This window comes from Polypterus senegalus, chromosome 6 (genome assembly GCF_016835505.1).
Source record: "Polypterus senegalus isolate Bchr_013 chromosome 6, ASM1683550v1, whole genome shotgun sequence".
NCBI lineage: Eukaryota > Metazoa > Chordata > Cladistia > Polypteriformes > Polypteridae > Polypterus > Polypterus senegalus.
In genome coordinates, this window is record NC_053159.1 from 36,079,305 (window position 1) to 36,094,282 (window position 14,978).

The window sequence follows — 14,978 nt, forward strand, 5'->3', positions numbered from 1 at the left end:
CAGCTTACTCTTTAAACTCTGAGTAACATTAGCCAAAATTATTTTGTACATTAGGCTAAAACAGTGTGATCATTGAACATTTTGTAATTAGATGTATTTAGAATTACTAACGGTCACGGAAGTCCAATGATCCCCAGTAAGAGCCACAAAGTCCGCTTTCTGTAATGCATCTAATTTTGCTTGCTTTTCAGTGTGCACAAAACCATGCTTTTATCAAGGCTTCGCGGGTAGTCGAAATGATCAGTCGTAGGAACGCGCTTTATTCCGACTCTAACATTTTTGTAGCTGTGATGTGTGCATCAGTGTAATGGATGTACCAGGAAATCATGCATTGACAAAAGTTCCCCAATGCTTGGAATTGAAAGTGTGATTAAATGCGTTATTTTTTGTTATGGAGTACATGCATCGAAGCTTCTCAGCTGTGCTTGTGCTAAGAAAGGGAAAATTTTAAAAATAACGTAACATGATTCTGCGTTAACCTAATATTTTTTCATACGTCCCAAACCAAGGAGATCGAAGGTAAAATGAATCGGTAGCGCATATAGTCAGTACATCCCTCTCGAATCGAACCTCAATGTGGCGTTAGAGGCTAAGACTCTACAATTAGCCACAGCGTGTGGCTTGTCTATGCTAAAGTATGTATTGTAGATCGGGGTATATATATACATTTATATATATACCCGTGTATCGCAGTGGAGAAGTAGAAGTTATGAAAAAGAAAAGGGAACATTTTAAAAATAACGTAACATGATTGTCAATATACAGTAATTGTTTTGTGAGTGTTATTGAATGTTGCTGTCATCAAGGATTTGATTATCATTATTTCTTTCAATCAGGCTCGTATTTGTAGGATGTGTTCAAGTTACATTCCGTGTTTGTCAATCGTTGTAAAGATAAGAGGTTTCATTCATCGATTAGTTCCTTACTGCATCAATAAACAGCTCGTCTTCCTTTTATCTGTGATGTGACAAACTGCATGCACGGTTTTTTTTACACTGTCTTCCTTTAGCAGGACATTCACTTTTTCCACCGTGTGCTTTGTTTCCGCAGTAGCTGCACTTATGAATATGATTGTATGTATAAGACGCTTCATATTTTTTTGCTGCCTTCTCAATTGTGTAATTCGGTTTTGTTCAGCACTCTTTGGAACTGTTGCTTTTTGTCTGCGCATTGCGTCAGTTCACGTGAGCCGCTTGGTGTTCTTGCATCGAAGGTTCCCAGCTGTACTGGTGCCATCTCGTAATGTCAGCTAAGACCCGGCACTTAAAAGTTTCTCTCGCAGTTTCAATGAGTTTGTGCCAAACACCACCCTGACCATCTCATCTTCCTCTGCATAAGCACAGTCCTTCACACGTGAATATTTACCGGCAGTGTTTGTATTGGATTGCCGCTGATGGACGGCCTTATATGGGCAGGCACTAAATTACAAACGCTAGTGGCAGCCTGTCTATGAACTTAATTTAATATAAACTTACGGTTCACGCCGTGCTTTGTTTCCGCATATGCATCATTTGCTTCATAATGTTTTTCTGCCTTCTCAATTGTGAAATGGCGTTTTGTGCTCATCGCTGGAGTTCTTCCTTGTGCTCTACGTACTTACGTAGGAGGCATGATGATGTCACACGAAACTCCGTCCCCCGCGGCCATCTCCAACTCAAGACTCCATTACATTATATGGGAAAAATAGCTTCCAGTTATGACCCTTATGCGTAGAATTTCGAAATGAAACCTGCCCAACTTTTGTAAGTAAGCTGTAAGGAATAAGCCTGCCAAATTTCAGCCTTCTACCTACACGGGAAGTTGGAGAATTAGTGATGAGTCAGTGAGTGAGTGAGTGAGTGAGTGAGTGAGTGAGTGAGTGAGTGAGTGAGTGAGGGCTTTGCCTTTTATTAGTATAGATATATATTGGCGTGGCCGCCACTGCAGTCCTTGCTTTTCTTTCCCCAAGTAACCGATCGCCACGCAATCGGCTCTGTAGGCCTAATAGAAATTAAGCCATCTGTAAGCTTAGTGCCGATTCTTCAAAACATTTAATGAACATTGAAATATCTTCGTAGTACATGTGTAATTATTCTATCCTTCACGACACTCCCAGTGAAGAATATAGATTATTTAAATGAAGTTAAAGTTTTATCTGTATAATATAATAAACATATTTTGATGCATTTCATGTTAAAAATGATATCGTCATCATATGTAAATATACGCTTTATAAAGTGTCTCAGGTTGTGAGATATTATAACTGTAGTGCAAGTTTACAGTGAGGTAATTCTACTTATAAGTACAAACAGTTCTACAAGGAGCAATTGATTGAGTGCATTTAAAGTTCTTGGGATGAAACTGTTTCTGAACCGCGAGGTCCGTACAGGAAAGGCTTTAAAACGTTTTGCAGTGGTTGAGACAGCGTGTCCTTAAAGCTGTATACCGATAATTCTCTTTCCGATCAGCTGCCGCTGTGATTCACACTCAGATACAGTGATATAAATACTCTGAGTCGTGCAGTGAGAGAAATATGGAAAAAGATGATCCGCTGTGGCAACTCCTAACAAGAGGAGCTGAAAGAAGAAGAAGAAGAAGAAGTGAGAGTAACAACGCTAAAGCAGTTATGGTATTTGGAATACTATGGTTGTTCCCTCTACCATTATATTGTTACAAGTTAATTACAATGAGATGCATTACACTAATAAACAATATGAGGTTAGTTTCGGTGTATTTATAAAGCCGCGTCAGGAAAATAAGGTGTAACCACACAGGAACAGTAGCACTGCTTTGATGCTGGGTGCCGCCAGTCTGCAAAACCGAGCGGAGAACTTGCGTACGACAAGGTATGAGGTACCGTGGAAAAGTGCGTGGCTTTACGCCAAATGTAGGTTTTATACATCGCAATTTAAACGTGGAAAAGTTCTTATGCAACATTTCTGTGCGTACGCACCGTTTATACATGAGGCCCCTGGTGCGTAGCAGCCAGCCTGATGTTGTACACACTGAATTTCACTGTTGCGGCTCAGAAGTCGTTCCATTTCCCTAGTAGAGGAGTCATACGTTTATGGCTTATTGGGAGGGAACTGCATCTTTGTAACGCAGAGGTTTTAGGTTTGTAATGCGCTGGCTGTGACACCACGGAGTGAATTCCTGCACTGACACAGAAGATGGATGCTGATTGGAGGTACCAATAAAATTGGCTGCTGTTATTACAACAGATACCAGACAGCAAATGTAGGAGTGGATGTGCGATTTTAGCATTTACTGTAATGGAGGCATTATAACTCTAGCATTCAATTTCCTCTGCCTTTTAACATACTGTGGGCTCCCAAGTACAGTTGTGCTTGCAAGTTTGTGAACCCTTTAGAATTTGCTTTATTTCTGCATAAATATGACCTAAAACATCATCAGATTTTCACTCAAGTCCTAAAAGTAGATAAAAAGAAATCAGTTAAACTAATGAGACAAAAATATTATACTTGGTCATTTATTTATTGAGGAAAATGATCGAATATTACATATTTGTGAGTGGCAAAATTATGTGAATCTCTAGGATTAGCAGTTTGAAGGTGAAATTCGAGTCAGGTGTTTTCAATCAATGAGATGACAATCAGGTGTGAGTTGGCACCCTGTGTTATTTAAAGAACAGAAATCTATCAAAGTCTGATCTTCACAACACATGTTTGTGGAAGTGTATCATGGCACGAACAAAGGAGATTTCTGAGGACCTCAGAAAAAGAGTTGTTGATGCTCATCAGGCTGGAAAAGGTTACAAAACCTTCTCTAAAGAGTTTGGACTCTACCAATCCACAGTCAGACAGATTGTGTACAAATGGAGGAAATTCAAGACCATTGTTACCCTCCTCAGGAGTGGTCAACCAACAAAGATCACTCCAAGAGCAAGGCGTGTGATAGTCGGTGAGGTCACAAAGGACCCCAGGGTAACTTCTAAGCAACTGAAGGCCATCTCTCACATTGGCTAATGTTCATGTTCATGAGTCCACCATCAGGAGAACACTGAACAACAATGGTGTGCATAGCAGGGTTGCAAGGAGAAAGCCACTGACACTGCATTCCAGCATAAGAACCTTATCCCATCTGTGAAACATGGTGGTGGTAGCATCATAGTTTGGGTCTGTTTTGCTGCATCTGGACCAGGACGGCTTGCCTTCATTGATGGAACAATGAATTCTGAATTATATCAGAGAATCGTAAAGGAAAATGTCAGGAGATCTGTCCATGAACTGAATCTCAAGAGAAGGTGGGTCATGCAGCAAGACAATGACCCTAAGCACACAAGTCGTTCTACCAAAAAATGGTTAAAGAAGAATAAAGTTAATGTTTTGGAATGGCCAAGTCAAAGTCCTGACCTTAATCCAATCGAAATGTTGTGGACGGACCTGAAGCGAGCACTTAATGTGAGGAAACCCACCAACATCCCAGAGTTGAAGCTGTTCTGTACAGAGGAATGGGCTAAAATTCCTCCAAGCCGGTGTGCAGGAATGATCAAAAGTCACCGGAAACGTTTAGTTTTGGTTATTGCTGCAAAGGGGGGGTCACACCAGATACTGAAAGCAAAGGGTCATATACTTTTGCCACTCACAAATATGTTATATTCGATTATTTTCCTTAATAAATAAATGACCAAGTATAATATTTTTGTCTCATTTGTTTAACTGGTTTCTCTTTATCTACTTTTAGGACTTGAGTGAAAATCTGATGATGTTTTAGGTCATATTTATGCAGAAATATAGAAAATTCTAAAGGGTTCACAGACTTTCAAGCACAACTGTACCTTGCAATTTCCACCCTAGATGGCCTCAGAGTGAATGAGTGTTTTTCAGTGTTTAATTTATTAGCCACTTCTATGTTACTGGCACACTGCTTCACTGGATATGTGACCCTCACTTTCATTTCACAAGTACATTTTAAAGCTCACAGTCATCCTCATCTGTACACATGATGGCTCGACACCTCCTGTTTGTACTACTGTAAGTAGCCAAACTACTGAGAAGGCGAAGCATATGCCCAAAGAAAGTGGCACATCAATAGCATCCTGCCCTATGCCCACAGATGGAAGAATTTTGAAAAAACACTGAACAGGATTGCATGGAAAAAACGCCGTTCACCTCATCCGTAGTGAGACTGTGCTCATCCTCCAGAATGCTGAGGCGTGCCCCCTGCTGCTGCAGTTTGTGACTCAGCTCACTATTGGTATAAGTTAGTGTGTTCTCCTTCTCTCGTAAGGTCTGAACCTGGAGCTGCAGTTCCTCTATTTTTTGTTCCAGCAGTTTTCTGCACAGAAAAAAAAAGACTTTTAGTAGTTGAATGGACAGCAAAACAAATATATAAAACAATTACTTGAAATGATGTCTTCATTCTTCCACTTGACATTTGATAAGACAAAGACTCTGTAGGCAGCAATATACCTGTCTTTCTTCCTGGTACATCGTGTACCACAAGTGCTCCAAACAGCTAAGGCCACCCTAGAGATTATGACGTGCGATGGAAATTGAATTTTTCACTGCTGTCCTTAATGATGATGATGATGCCTGTGTGTGAATAGCGATTAATCTGATCCTACCAATTATACTGGTCCTCTCTTAAATTACCCTTTAAGTTTGAAGCTATTTGTCCTTCTCTGGGGTCATCAGCTGTCAGTTAGATCACTGCAACTGAATCTTCAATTAGGTCATATAAAAATAACTGACCAAATCTGTCTGGTACAAGACATGCATTGAACTCGTTATTCTAAACAGTCTTCTGCTGTAGTTTGAACTCTCCTATTCACCAGCTAGCCAAATATTCTGGTGGCCTTTCACGATAAAAATACTCGGTCTAAACCAGAGTGTAAGTGATCCCGCTGAAGCTTTGTGGTGAATCTTCTGAAAAAAGTGGAACAACTTCTACAAGTGTAATCCTTTACAAGATAAAGTCCCAGCAACTGAAAAGTTACACATCAAGGTAGTAGTAACTGGTAGCAAATCTGCTCAGCTCCACTTTAAAAAAGACCCTCCAACTCAAGGAAACAGTCACCCATCATTTGGTTCCTCCTATCTGAATTGATCTTTTTAAGACAACTTCTATACCTCTGGAGCTGCTCATCCTGCAGCCGACTCCTGTATGATGCCAGGCTATCTGCAGCAGTCCGGCTCTCTGCTTCCATCCGCTCCAACTCTAGGGTGCGGGTTTCAGCCAAACGTAGCTGATGTTGGACACCTTTGAGTTGCTGCTGCAACTCCTGGACCTGAAAGCGTTAAAGCATATAATAAATTAATATGCAGAAATGATGGCCAAGGCCCGTTATGCCAACCTCAGAGGCTGACTTGCAAATTAATCTTTTTCTGACCGTCTGTTTTATTTACTCTTGTGTGGGCTCTGCTCTTGTGCGCAGACTATTACAAATTATTGAAGCAGTTCCAGCTTTCTCCAGGTCAGCACCTCTCCTTTTCCACAATGCTGACAACCATGAGCTGACCATATGAACTGGTCATTTTTATGGGAGGTTATAAATAGAATGGACTGTGGCCTGACATATTGTATAGTAATCTGATCAAAAATTCTTTTTATTTCCTCCTTTCCATGGTTGTCCTCTCTTCCCCATTTGCAGAGAGGCCAGACAGGGCTGTCCTCCTTCCCCATCCATTTTAATTTATCCCTTGAGCCCCTCGCTATTGTCAGCCATAACCCTAAATTGTTCACTCCCATTAGAGTTCTAACCACACAATTTCTCTAAACGCAGATGTTCAGGCAATGACTCTTCCCATAAACAGGCTAAATTTAAGTCTTTTGAAAATGTATCCAGTTTTTAAGAACCTAAGAAAGATCTTCTGTTCTAGCTCTCAGTGATCTCTGTTGACCTGTTTCCTCCTTGATAGTCATGTCCTGCAGGCTCTTATATTGTGGAACGGACATATACTTAGTACTTTTAAACATTGTGCCTCGTATTCTCTGATGTTGGATCTGCTATTAAGTGTTAATAACTGCCTAATAACTCCAGCACTAACCACAGGAAGTATGGGAGCGTAACAGCAACCAGAATAAAGGATATTAGGAAAGCTAAAAGGCAGTAAAAGAGAAATATGGCTGAAAATGTGCAAGATACTTAAAAGAATCCCTTTTAGTTTATTTTAGTAGTAAAAGAACAGTCAAAAAGGAGGTGAAATATATTAGGAATGCTAAGTGAATTAAAATAAATCAGCCAGTGAAATAGTGAATGCTCTAAACTTGCATTTTTCTGAAGTTTTCACATGTCAAGAAGTTGATAACCTCTCAGCAGTAATAAGGACTACTATGGAGGTGCTTAGTGATTTGGAAATTGAAGAGGAAGAAATAATGTTTAGATTGAATAGGCTGAAATCAAACACATCAACAAGACCAGATAAAATTTACCCTCGAGTGCTTTAGGAGGTTAAGGTGGCGGCTGCTACTACTTTTAATATACATGGAATATACATAACAAGCTAGTTAAGTCTATTGAAAATACAAAACTAGGTGGAATGGCAGGTAATCAACAACCCATTTAATTATCATTGAGGGTCTTGGACAGAATACAAGCTTAGGCAGATGTATGCTGGATGAAATTTAATTTAAATAAAAGGGTCACAATGACCCTGTGTTTGGATTCAGCGGGTTAGAAAATGGATGGATGGATGGATAAAAGGCAATAAAATAAAATGCTTGTATGAAGAAAAAATGTTAGATTTGAATCCACAGTGGGTAGTCTGGCACTTGAAAGTAACCATTATGAGAAGGACTTAGGAGTCACACTGAACTCATCACTGTCAAAGCCCAGATTGGGTACAGAATCCATTACTAAGGCTGGCAGAATGTTAGGTTATATAGCATGATGTGTAGAGTACAAGTCAAGGGAAGTTATACTTCAGCCATATAACATACTGTAAGACCGGATCTGGGGTCTCATTTATAAAACTTTGCATGAATTTGTGCACGAAAATACGCAAACAGCAAAAAACATGGAAATGCTAGCTAACCTTAGGGGAACGGGACACTGCTGCAAATTGCCTTTTTAAGTTGGCAAAAACATGTTATATGTATGCACACTCGCTCCATACAAAAACTGGATGTAGCACTCTTGACTGGGGGTTAATGGCTCCCAGCACAGCATGCATGATGCAGTAAAATTTGGCCAAGATATTCCTGACCTGTCGGCCAGTTCCCTGAGAAGTGATAACAGGAAGCTGATATAAACTGAATAAAAAACTCAAAAAAGTTTTTCAGTGCAAAACTGGCCCACTTAAAAGGGAACTAAAATATTGTCTGTATATCATATTCCTCACTTTGAAGATGTAATACAGTTTTGACGTTAATGCACGTTGTAATAACAGCTCAGTGATATATGAATTACTGGGTTATGCAAGTCATTGTTTAGCTGGCTTGGGTGCATCTCTTTACTTGATCAAGGATGTTGTCATTTCCCACTTTGCCGTACTGTTATACAAGGATGAGTCAGAGTTGCCATAAATATACACACGTTCTCCCGCCAAGTCTTCTTTTATAAATCTTGATGACTGCATGGAAAGCTGCTTGTGCACTACTTCAAGCCTCATTTTGATCGTACATTAAGTTTTATAAATCTAAATCCTGCAGTACTGTATGTAGTTTTGGTCTCAGGCTATAAAAAAAGAGAGCAGTGAAAGAGAAAGGCCAGAGAAGAGCAACTAAAGAGAAGAGCGACTAGATAGATAGATAGATAGATAGATACTTTATTAATCCCAAGGGGAAATTCACATAATCCAGCAGCAGTATACTGATATAAAGAAACAATATTAAATTAAATAGTAATAAAAATGAAAAGAATTAAAATAAAATTAATGTTCGCATTTACTCCCCCGGGTGGAATTGAAGAGTCGCATAGTGTGGGGGAGGAACGATCTCCTCAGTCTGTCAGTGGAACAGGACAGTGACAAAAGTCTGTCACTGAAGCTACTCCTCTGCCTGGAGATGACCCTGTTCAGTGGATGCAGTGGATTCTTCATGATTGACAGGAGTTTGCTTAATGCCCGTCTCTCTGCCACAGATGTTAAACTGTCCAACTTTAATCCTACAATAGAGCCTGCCTTCTTAACAAGTTTGTCCAGGCGTGAGGCGTCTTTCATCTTTAGGCTGCCACCCCAGCACACCACCGCGTTGAAGAGGGCACTCGCCACAACCGTCTGGTAGAACATCTGCAGCATCTTACTGCAGATGTTGAAGGATGCCAACCTTCTCAGAAAGTATAGTCTGCTCTGACCTTTCTTACATAGATCATCAGTATTGGCAGTCCAGTCCAATTTGTCATCCAGCTGCACTCCCAGATATTTAAAGGTCTGCACCCTCTGCACACAGTCAACTCTGATGATCACAGGGTCCATGAGGGGACTGGGCCTCCTAAAATCCACCACCAGCTCCTTGGTCTTGCTGGTGTTCAGGTGTAAGTGGTTTGAGTCGCACCATTTAACAAAGTCTTTGATTAGCTTCTGTACTCCTCCTCCTGCCCACTCCTGATGCAGCCCACAATAGCAGTGTCATCAGCGAACTTTTGCACATGGCAGGACTCCGAGTCATATTGGAAGTCTGATGTATATAGATTGAACAGGGCCGGAGAAAGTACAGTCCCCTGCGGTGCCCCTGTATTGCTGAACACAATGTCAGACCTGCAGTTCCCAAGACGCACATATTGAGGTCTGTCTGTAAGATAGTCCACGATCCATGCCACCAGGTGTGAGTCTACTCCCATCTCAGTCAGCTTATCCCTAAGGAGCAGAGGTTGGATGGTGTTGAAGGCGCTAGAGAAGTCCAAAAACATAATTCTTACAGCACCACTGCCTCTGTCCAGGTGACTAGGTAGATTCTGGGACTGACACGTATGAGGTATAAGGAAAGATTAAAGGAGTTGAACCTTCTCAGTTTAATCAAATGGAGATTAATAGGCGACATGATTGAACACAGCTGGAAACTTAAATATAAATCTTACAGAAACGTTTTCTTCACACACATGAAATTAGTGTGGCAGACAGCAGGACCTTCAAAACACAACTTGATAAAAATTTTGGAGAAACTAGGTGGGTAGGATTGGTGAGGTTTGTGTCTGTCTTTAGGGTCAGTGCATCTTATACTACTGATTTATGACATCATGTCGAGAAATTACTTGCCCCAATATGAAATGACATACCCACGGTGTCATCTTTCGCAAAAGTTACTCTCTCAAATGACGCCAAGCTGTGTAATTGTCCTCGCTGGCAGTACCAGGGAGTCAAACATATTGGCTATCTGTTTGCAGCTTTGTGCCTTATGGTGATCTAGTCTATCTATTCTCGTTACAACCATTCTAGCCCTTCCCTCAATGCTCAGCCATGTTTTTATCGGACCCTGTTCCCTGACATCCTCTGTTTCTGCACCAAAAAAGCCTGTCTCAATTTTTTATTCCCTCCAGGCTCTTCAATGACAACCCTAATATTTGGAGCCCACTGACATTAATTACTGTTACAACATATTTAGTTTTGTTTAGCAGCACGCTTAATGCTTTTCTTGCTAAACTACTCCCTTTTTCTCCTCTACACCCAGTAGGTTCTCTTTGAAGGAAGGGCAGTGATACTGGGTAGCATACAGGGTTTATAGTTTTTTTCATGTGTTGTTACATTTTTTGATTCAATAAAATATAGGTTACAAACAAAAAGAGAGTGCAACAACAAGACAGCTACCAACATGCCAGTGAAATGCACAGTCTACAATACCCATGGAGGGTCACACACTAGTCAAGCATGTTTCTTCCCAGTCTTCCCAATCATCCCAGCTAATCAAGTACTCATTTTGGTTGCCACTTATCCCACATGGATTAAAAAATTGAACTACTCTGGGCAATTATTGCCCATATGATCTGCTGCCTGCCTGCCTGCCTGCCTGCTTGTTTTGCTTCTTGAATCCTGTGGATTTCCTCTTGGTTTATGGATATAAGATACTCTTTTTCAGAGCATACTGAATGCTGAACCCTGACATTGCTCCTCCTGTTATGACATTTAGGAATTCTGTGTCAGCCTAGGTACTGTCACAGAAGCTGGCATCTGAAGTTTGACTATTATGGCTTGTGTAAATAACAGTGACTTGATCTGGACGCCATTTTATTTACACTGCTGTTCTGCTATCACTATGGACTGTCTCCTGCTATAAATTTTGACAGCTTCTTGCGGTCGTTATCATGAATGTGTCAAATGCCAGAATCCTCTAGTTATATGCAAAATGCTAAAATTGCTTATTCAACGTCTGCTCTCTTAATAGCCAACCAGCTTTCATTGCAGACTTTATTGTGGGTCATAACATTGAATTTTTTTGTGCTTGACAGAAACTTGGAAAAAACCTAATGACTATTTTGTATTAAATATGGCTTTTATTCCCCTATTATTGTTATCTGGAAAAGCCACATATTACTAGTCATGGGGGTGGTGTTGCAGCTATATATTCTAAGTTTAGAATCAAGCCAGTTTCAATTCATGATGGTACATCATTTGAGTATCTGGCATTACTGCTGTCTGGTGCAAGGCCTCTGCTGATATTGTCTATCGTCCTCCAAAACAATCATCTGTCTTCTTGACAAAACTCTCTGAGTTGCTCACTTCTCTGTGTTCTTTGTATCCTGCTGTGCTATTGCTTGGTGATTTTAACTTACATGTGGATTCTATAAATTCCTTACATGGCTGATTTTGTTAATGTACTTCAGTGCTTTCATTTTATTCAGTTTATGTCAACTTTCCTACTCACAATTGACCACTAGGGTGTTTTGTTTGATCAGCTTATCCTTGGTCAGTTGGATGGCCAACAATCATCTCATAATCTCACCTTTAGGAATACAAAAAATATCAGTGCCACTGCTCTTGTAAGTGTAAGGTCCATTTGTTCAGTCACCACTGTGTCCTTCTCCTATTTTAACTGGAAGCCATTTATCTAGTTTCCCACTGTTAGATGATCCTGGAGTCCATAAGCTGCAGGCCAACTACCTGTATTCTAGACCCCATGTCTTCTTCTTTGGTTAAGGCTGCTTTGCCTTTTCTTCTTACTTTTATCACCAGGATTATCAATACATCTCATTATACTGGCTTGGTCCCTTCCAGCTTAAAGACAGCTATTGTTACACCTGTCCTCAAAAAAACCTGGACAGGATTTTCAAAACTATCGACCTATTTCAAATCTTCCCTTTCTTAATACAATCCTAGAATGTGCTGTTGTGGGCCGTCTGAAAGACCGTCTTTCCTCTAATGACCTGTTTAAAGATTTACAGTCTGGTTTTAGTGTCAATCACAGTACAGAGACAGCACTTTTCACGGTTACTAATGCTCTCATAATCGCAGCAGATCATGGCCTTTTAAGACCTCACTGCTGCTTTTGATGCAGTACATCATGCCATTCTTTTATTTAGACCAGAATAAGTTAAATATTGCTGGAAGTGATCTTGTGTGGTTTAAATTGTACCTTAAGGACAAATAGCAGTTTGTTGTCGTTGGTAAATTTAGGTCTGACCCATCTTATTTGTTCCAGGGTGTCCCTCGGGGACCAGTTCTTGGCCCTCTGCTCTTTATCATTTATATGCCTCCTCTCAGTGACATTATTAGATGGCATGGTTTGTGGTTTCATTGTTATGCTGATGATACACAGATTTCCAAAGCATTTGATAAGGTGCCACATGAGAGGTTGGGCATCAAGTTAAAAGAAGTGGGAGTTCAGGGTGATGTTTTTAGATGGGTGCAGAATTGGCTCAGACACAGGAAGCAGAGGGTGATGGTGCGAGGAACCTCATCAGAACTGGCCGATGTTAAGAGTGGTGTTCCACAGGGGTCAGTGCTAGGGCCACTGCTATTTTTAATATATAAATGATTTAGATAGGAATAAAAGTAACAAGCTGGTTAAGTTTGCAGATGATACCAAGATAGGTGGATTAGCAGATAATTTGGAATCCGTTATATCATTACAGAAGGACTTGGATAGCATACAGAATTGGGCAGATTTGTGGCAAATGAAATTTAATGTCAGTAAATGTAAAGTATTACACATAGGAAGTAAAAATATTAGATTTGAATACACAATGGGCGGTCGGAAAATTGAGAGTACACCTTATGAGAAGGATTTAGCAGTCGTAGTGGACTCTAAGCTATCAACTTCCCAACAGTGTTCAGAAGCCATTAAGAAGGCAAACAGAATGTGAGGTTATATAGCACGATGTGTGGAGTACAAGTCACAGGAGGTTCTGCTCAACCTTTATAATGCACTGGTGAGGCCTCATCTTGAGTACTGTGTGCAGTTTTGGTCTCCAGGCTACAAAAAGGACATAGCAGCACTAGAAAAGGTCCAGAGAAAAGCGACTAGGCTGATTCCAGGGCTACAGGGGTTGAATTATGAGGAAAGATTAAAAGAGCTGAGCCTTTACAGTTTAAGCAAAAGAAGATTAAGAAGTGACATGATTGAAGTGTTTAAAATTATGAAGGGAATTAGTACAGTGGATCGAGACTTGTATTTTAAAATGAGTTCATCAAGAACACGGGGACACAGTTGGAAACTTGTTAAGGGTAAATTTCACACAAACATTAGGAAGTTTTTCTTTACACAAAGAACGATAGACACTTGGAATAAGCTGCCAAGTAGTGTGGTAGACAGTAAGACGTTAGGGACTTTCAAAACTTCACTTGATGTTTTCTTGGAGGAAACAAGTGGATAGGACTGGCGAGCTTTGTTGGGCTGAATGGCCTGTTCTCGTCTAGAGTGTTCCAATGTCCTAATTTATTTACAAACAGGGATTATGCAAACATTACCTTCTCCTGCACTGGTTGCCTGTTTGGTTGACATTAAACACGGGTTATCTGAAAACTTTCTCAGACTGAATAGTGATAAAACTAGGCTTTAATTACTGCATCTTCAGGCATTTCAAGTAAAAATAGGTAATATTTCAGTTAAAATCCCAGGCTTCATAACATCTTTGTCTGCACAGGTACAAAACCGTTGTATTATTCCCTGATTCCACACTCTCCTTTGCTCCACATATCAATAATATTACCAAGGGTGCCTTCTACCACCTTATGCAAATTTCAAGTCTGCGTCCATTGCGGTCTGATACTTATTCATGCTTTTGCCACCTTGCTACTTGACTGTTGTAATGCAGCGTTGTTTGGTATCCCTTCGCTGAGCCTAAACAAGCCACAATATGTACAAACTTCAGTGGCAAGGGTGGTTACACATTTTAGACCTTAGAGGCACATTACTCCTATACTTATAATAATAATAATAATGTTTTATTTATGTAGCGCCTTTCATACACTCAAGGACACTTTACAGTTCAATACAAGACAGTAGAAATGACATACATGAAGAAAACTAATACTCATTGAAGAGATTTGTTTTTAACAGATGTCTGAAATTAATGATAGACTTTTCCATGCGAAGGCTGAGAGGGAGAGAATTCCAAGTTTTAGGGGCTATCACTCTGAAAGCTCTGCCACCCATAGTTATTAACCTGTATTTAGGTGCAGTGAGTAACGTAGCGTCCGATGATTGTAATGCGCGGCCAGGAGTGTAAGGAAGCAGCAGCTCCGACAGATAATGAAGAGCTAACCCATAAAGGGCTTTAAAGGTGAGAAGGATAATTTTATATTTGATTCTTGAAGAAACTGGTAACCAATGTAAATCATAGAGGACAAAAGTGATGTGAGCAGATTTTTTAGTGTGTGTAAGTAAATGAGCAGCAGAATTCTGAACATATTGTAATCTATTGATATATTTAGTCGGGAGGCCATAAAACAAAGCATTGCAAAAGTCCAGATGGGAAGTGATGAAAGTGTGTGTGAGTGTTTCAGTATCTTTCACAATGAGGAAAGAATGCAGATGAGCAATGTCGCGAAGATGAAAAAAGGCTATCTGTACTATTGAGCTAATGTGTGATTGAAAAGTAAGAAGCTCATCAAAGATGACACCCAAATTACGGACTGATGCTGAGGGTTGAACCAGGATCCCAT

At 40.2% G+C, this 14,978-nt stretch overlaps 1 protein-coding gene across 4 annotated transcripts in view; it reads right to left on the reverse strand.

Moving 5' to 3' along the window:
• The window catches only part of ccdc30 (coiled-coil domain containing 30), a 95,494-nt gene that overhangs the window by 13,968 nt on the left and 66,548 nt on the right, over positions 1–14,978 (reverse strand). For all 4 annotated transcript variants that reach the window (XM_039755816.1, XM_039755817.1, XM_039755818.1 and 1 more), the window contains 2 exons: positions 6,072–6,229; positions 5,112–5,277 (listed from right to left, as the gene is read on the reverse strand). In XM_039755816.1, the coding sequence (XP_039611750.1) occupies positions 5,112–5,277; positions 6,072–6,229 (324 nt within the window). The remainder of the gene's footprint in view (positions 1–5,111; positions 5,278–6,071; positions 6,230–14,978) is intronic.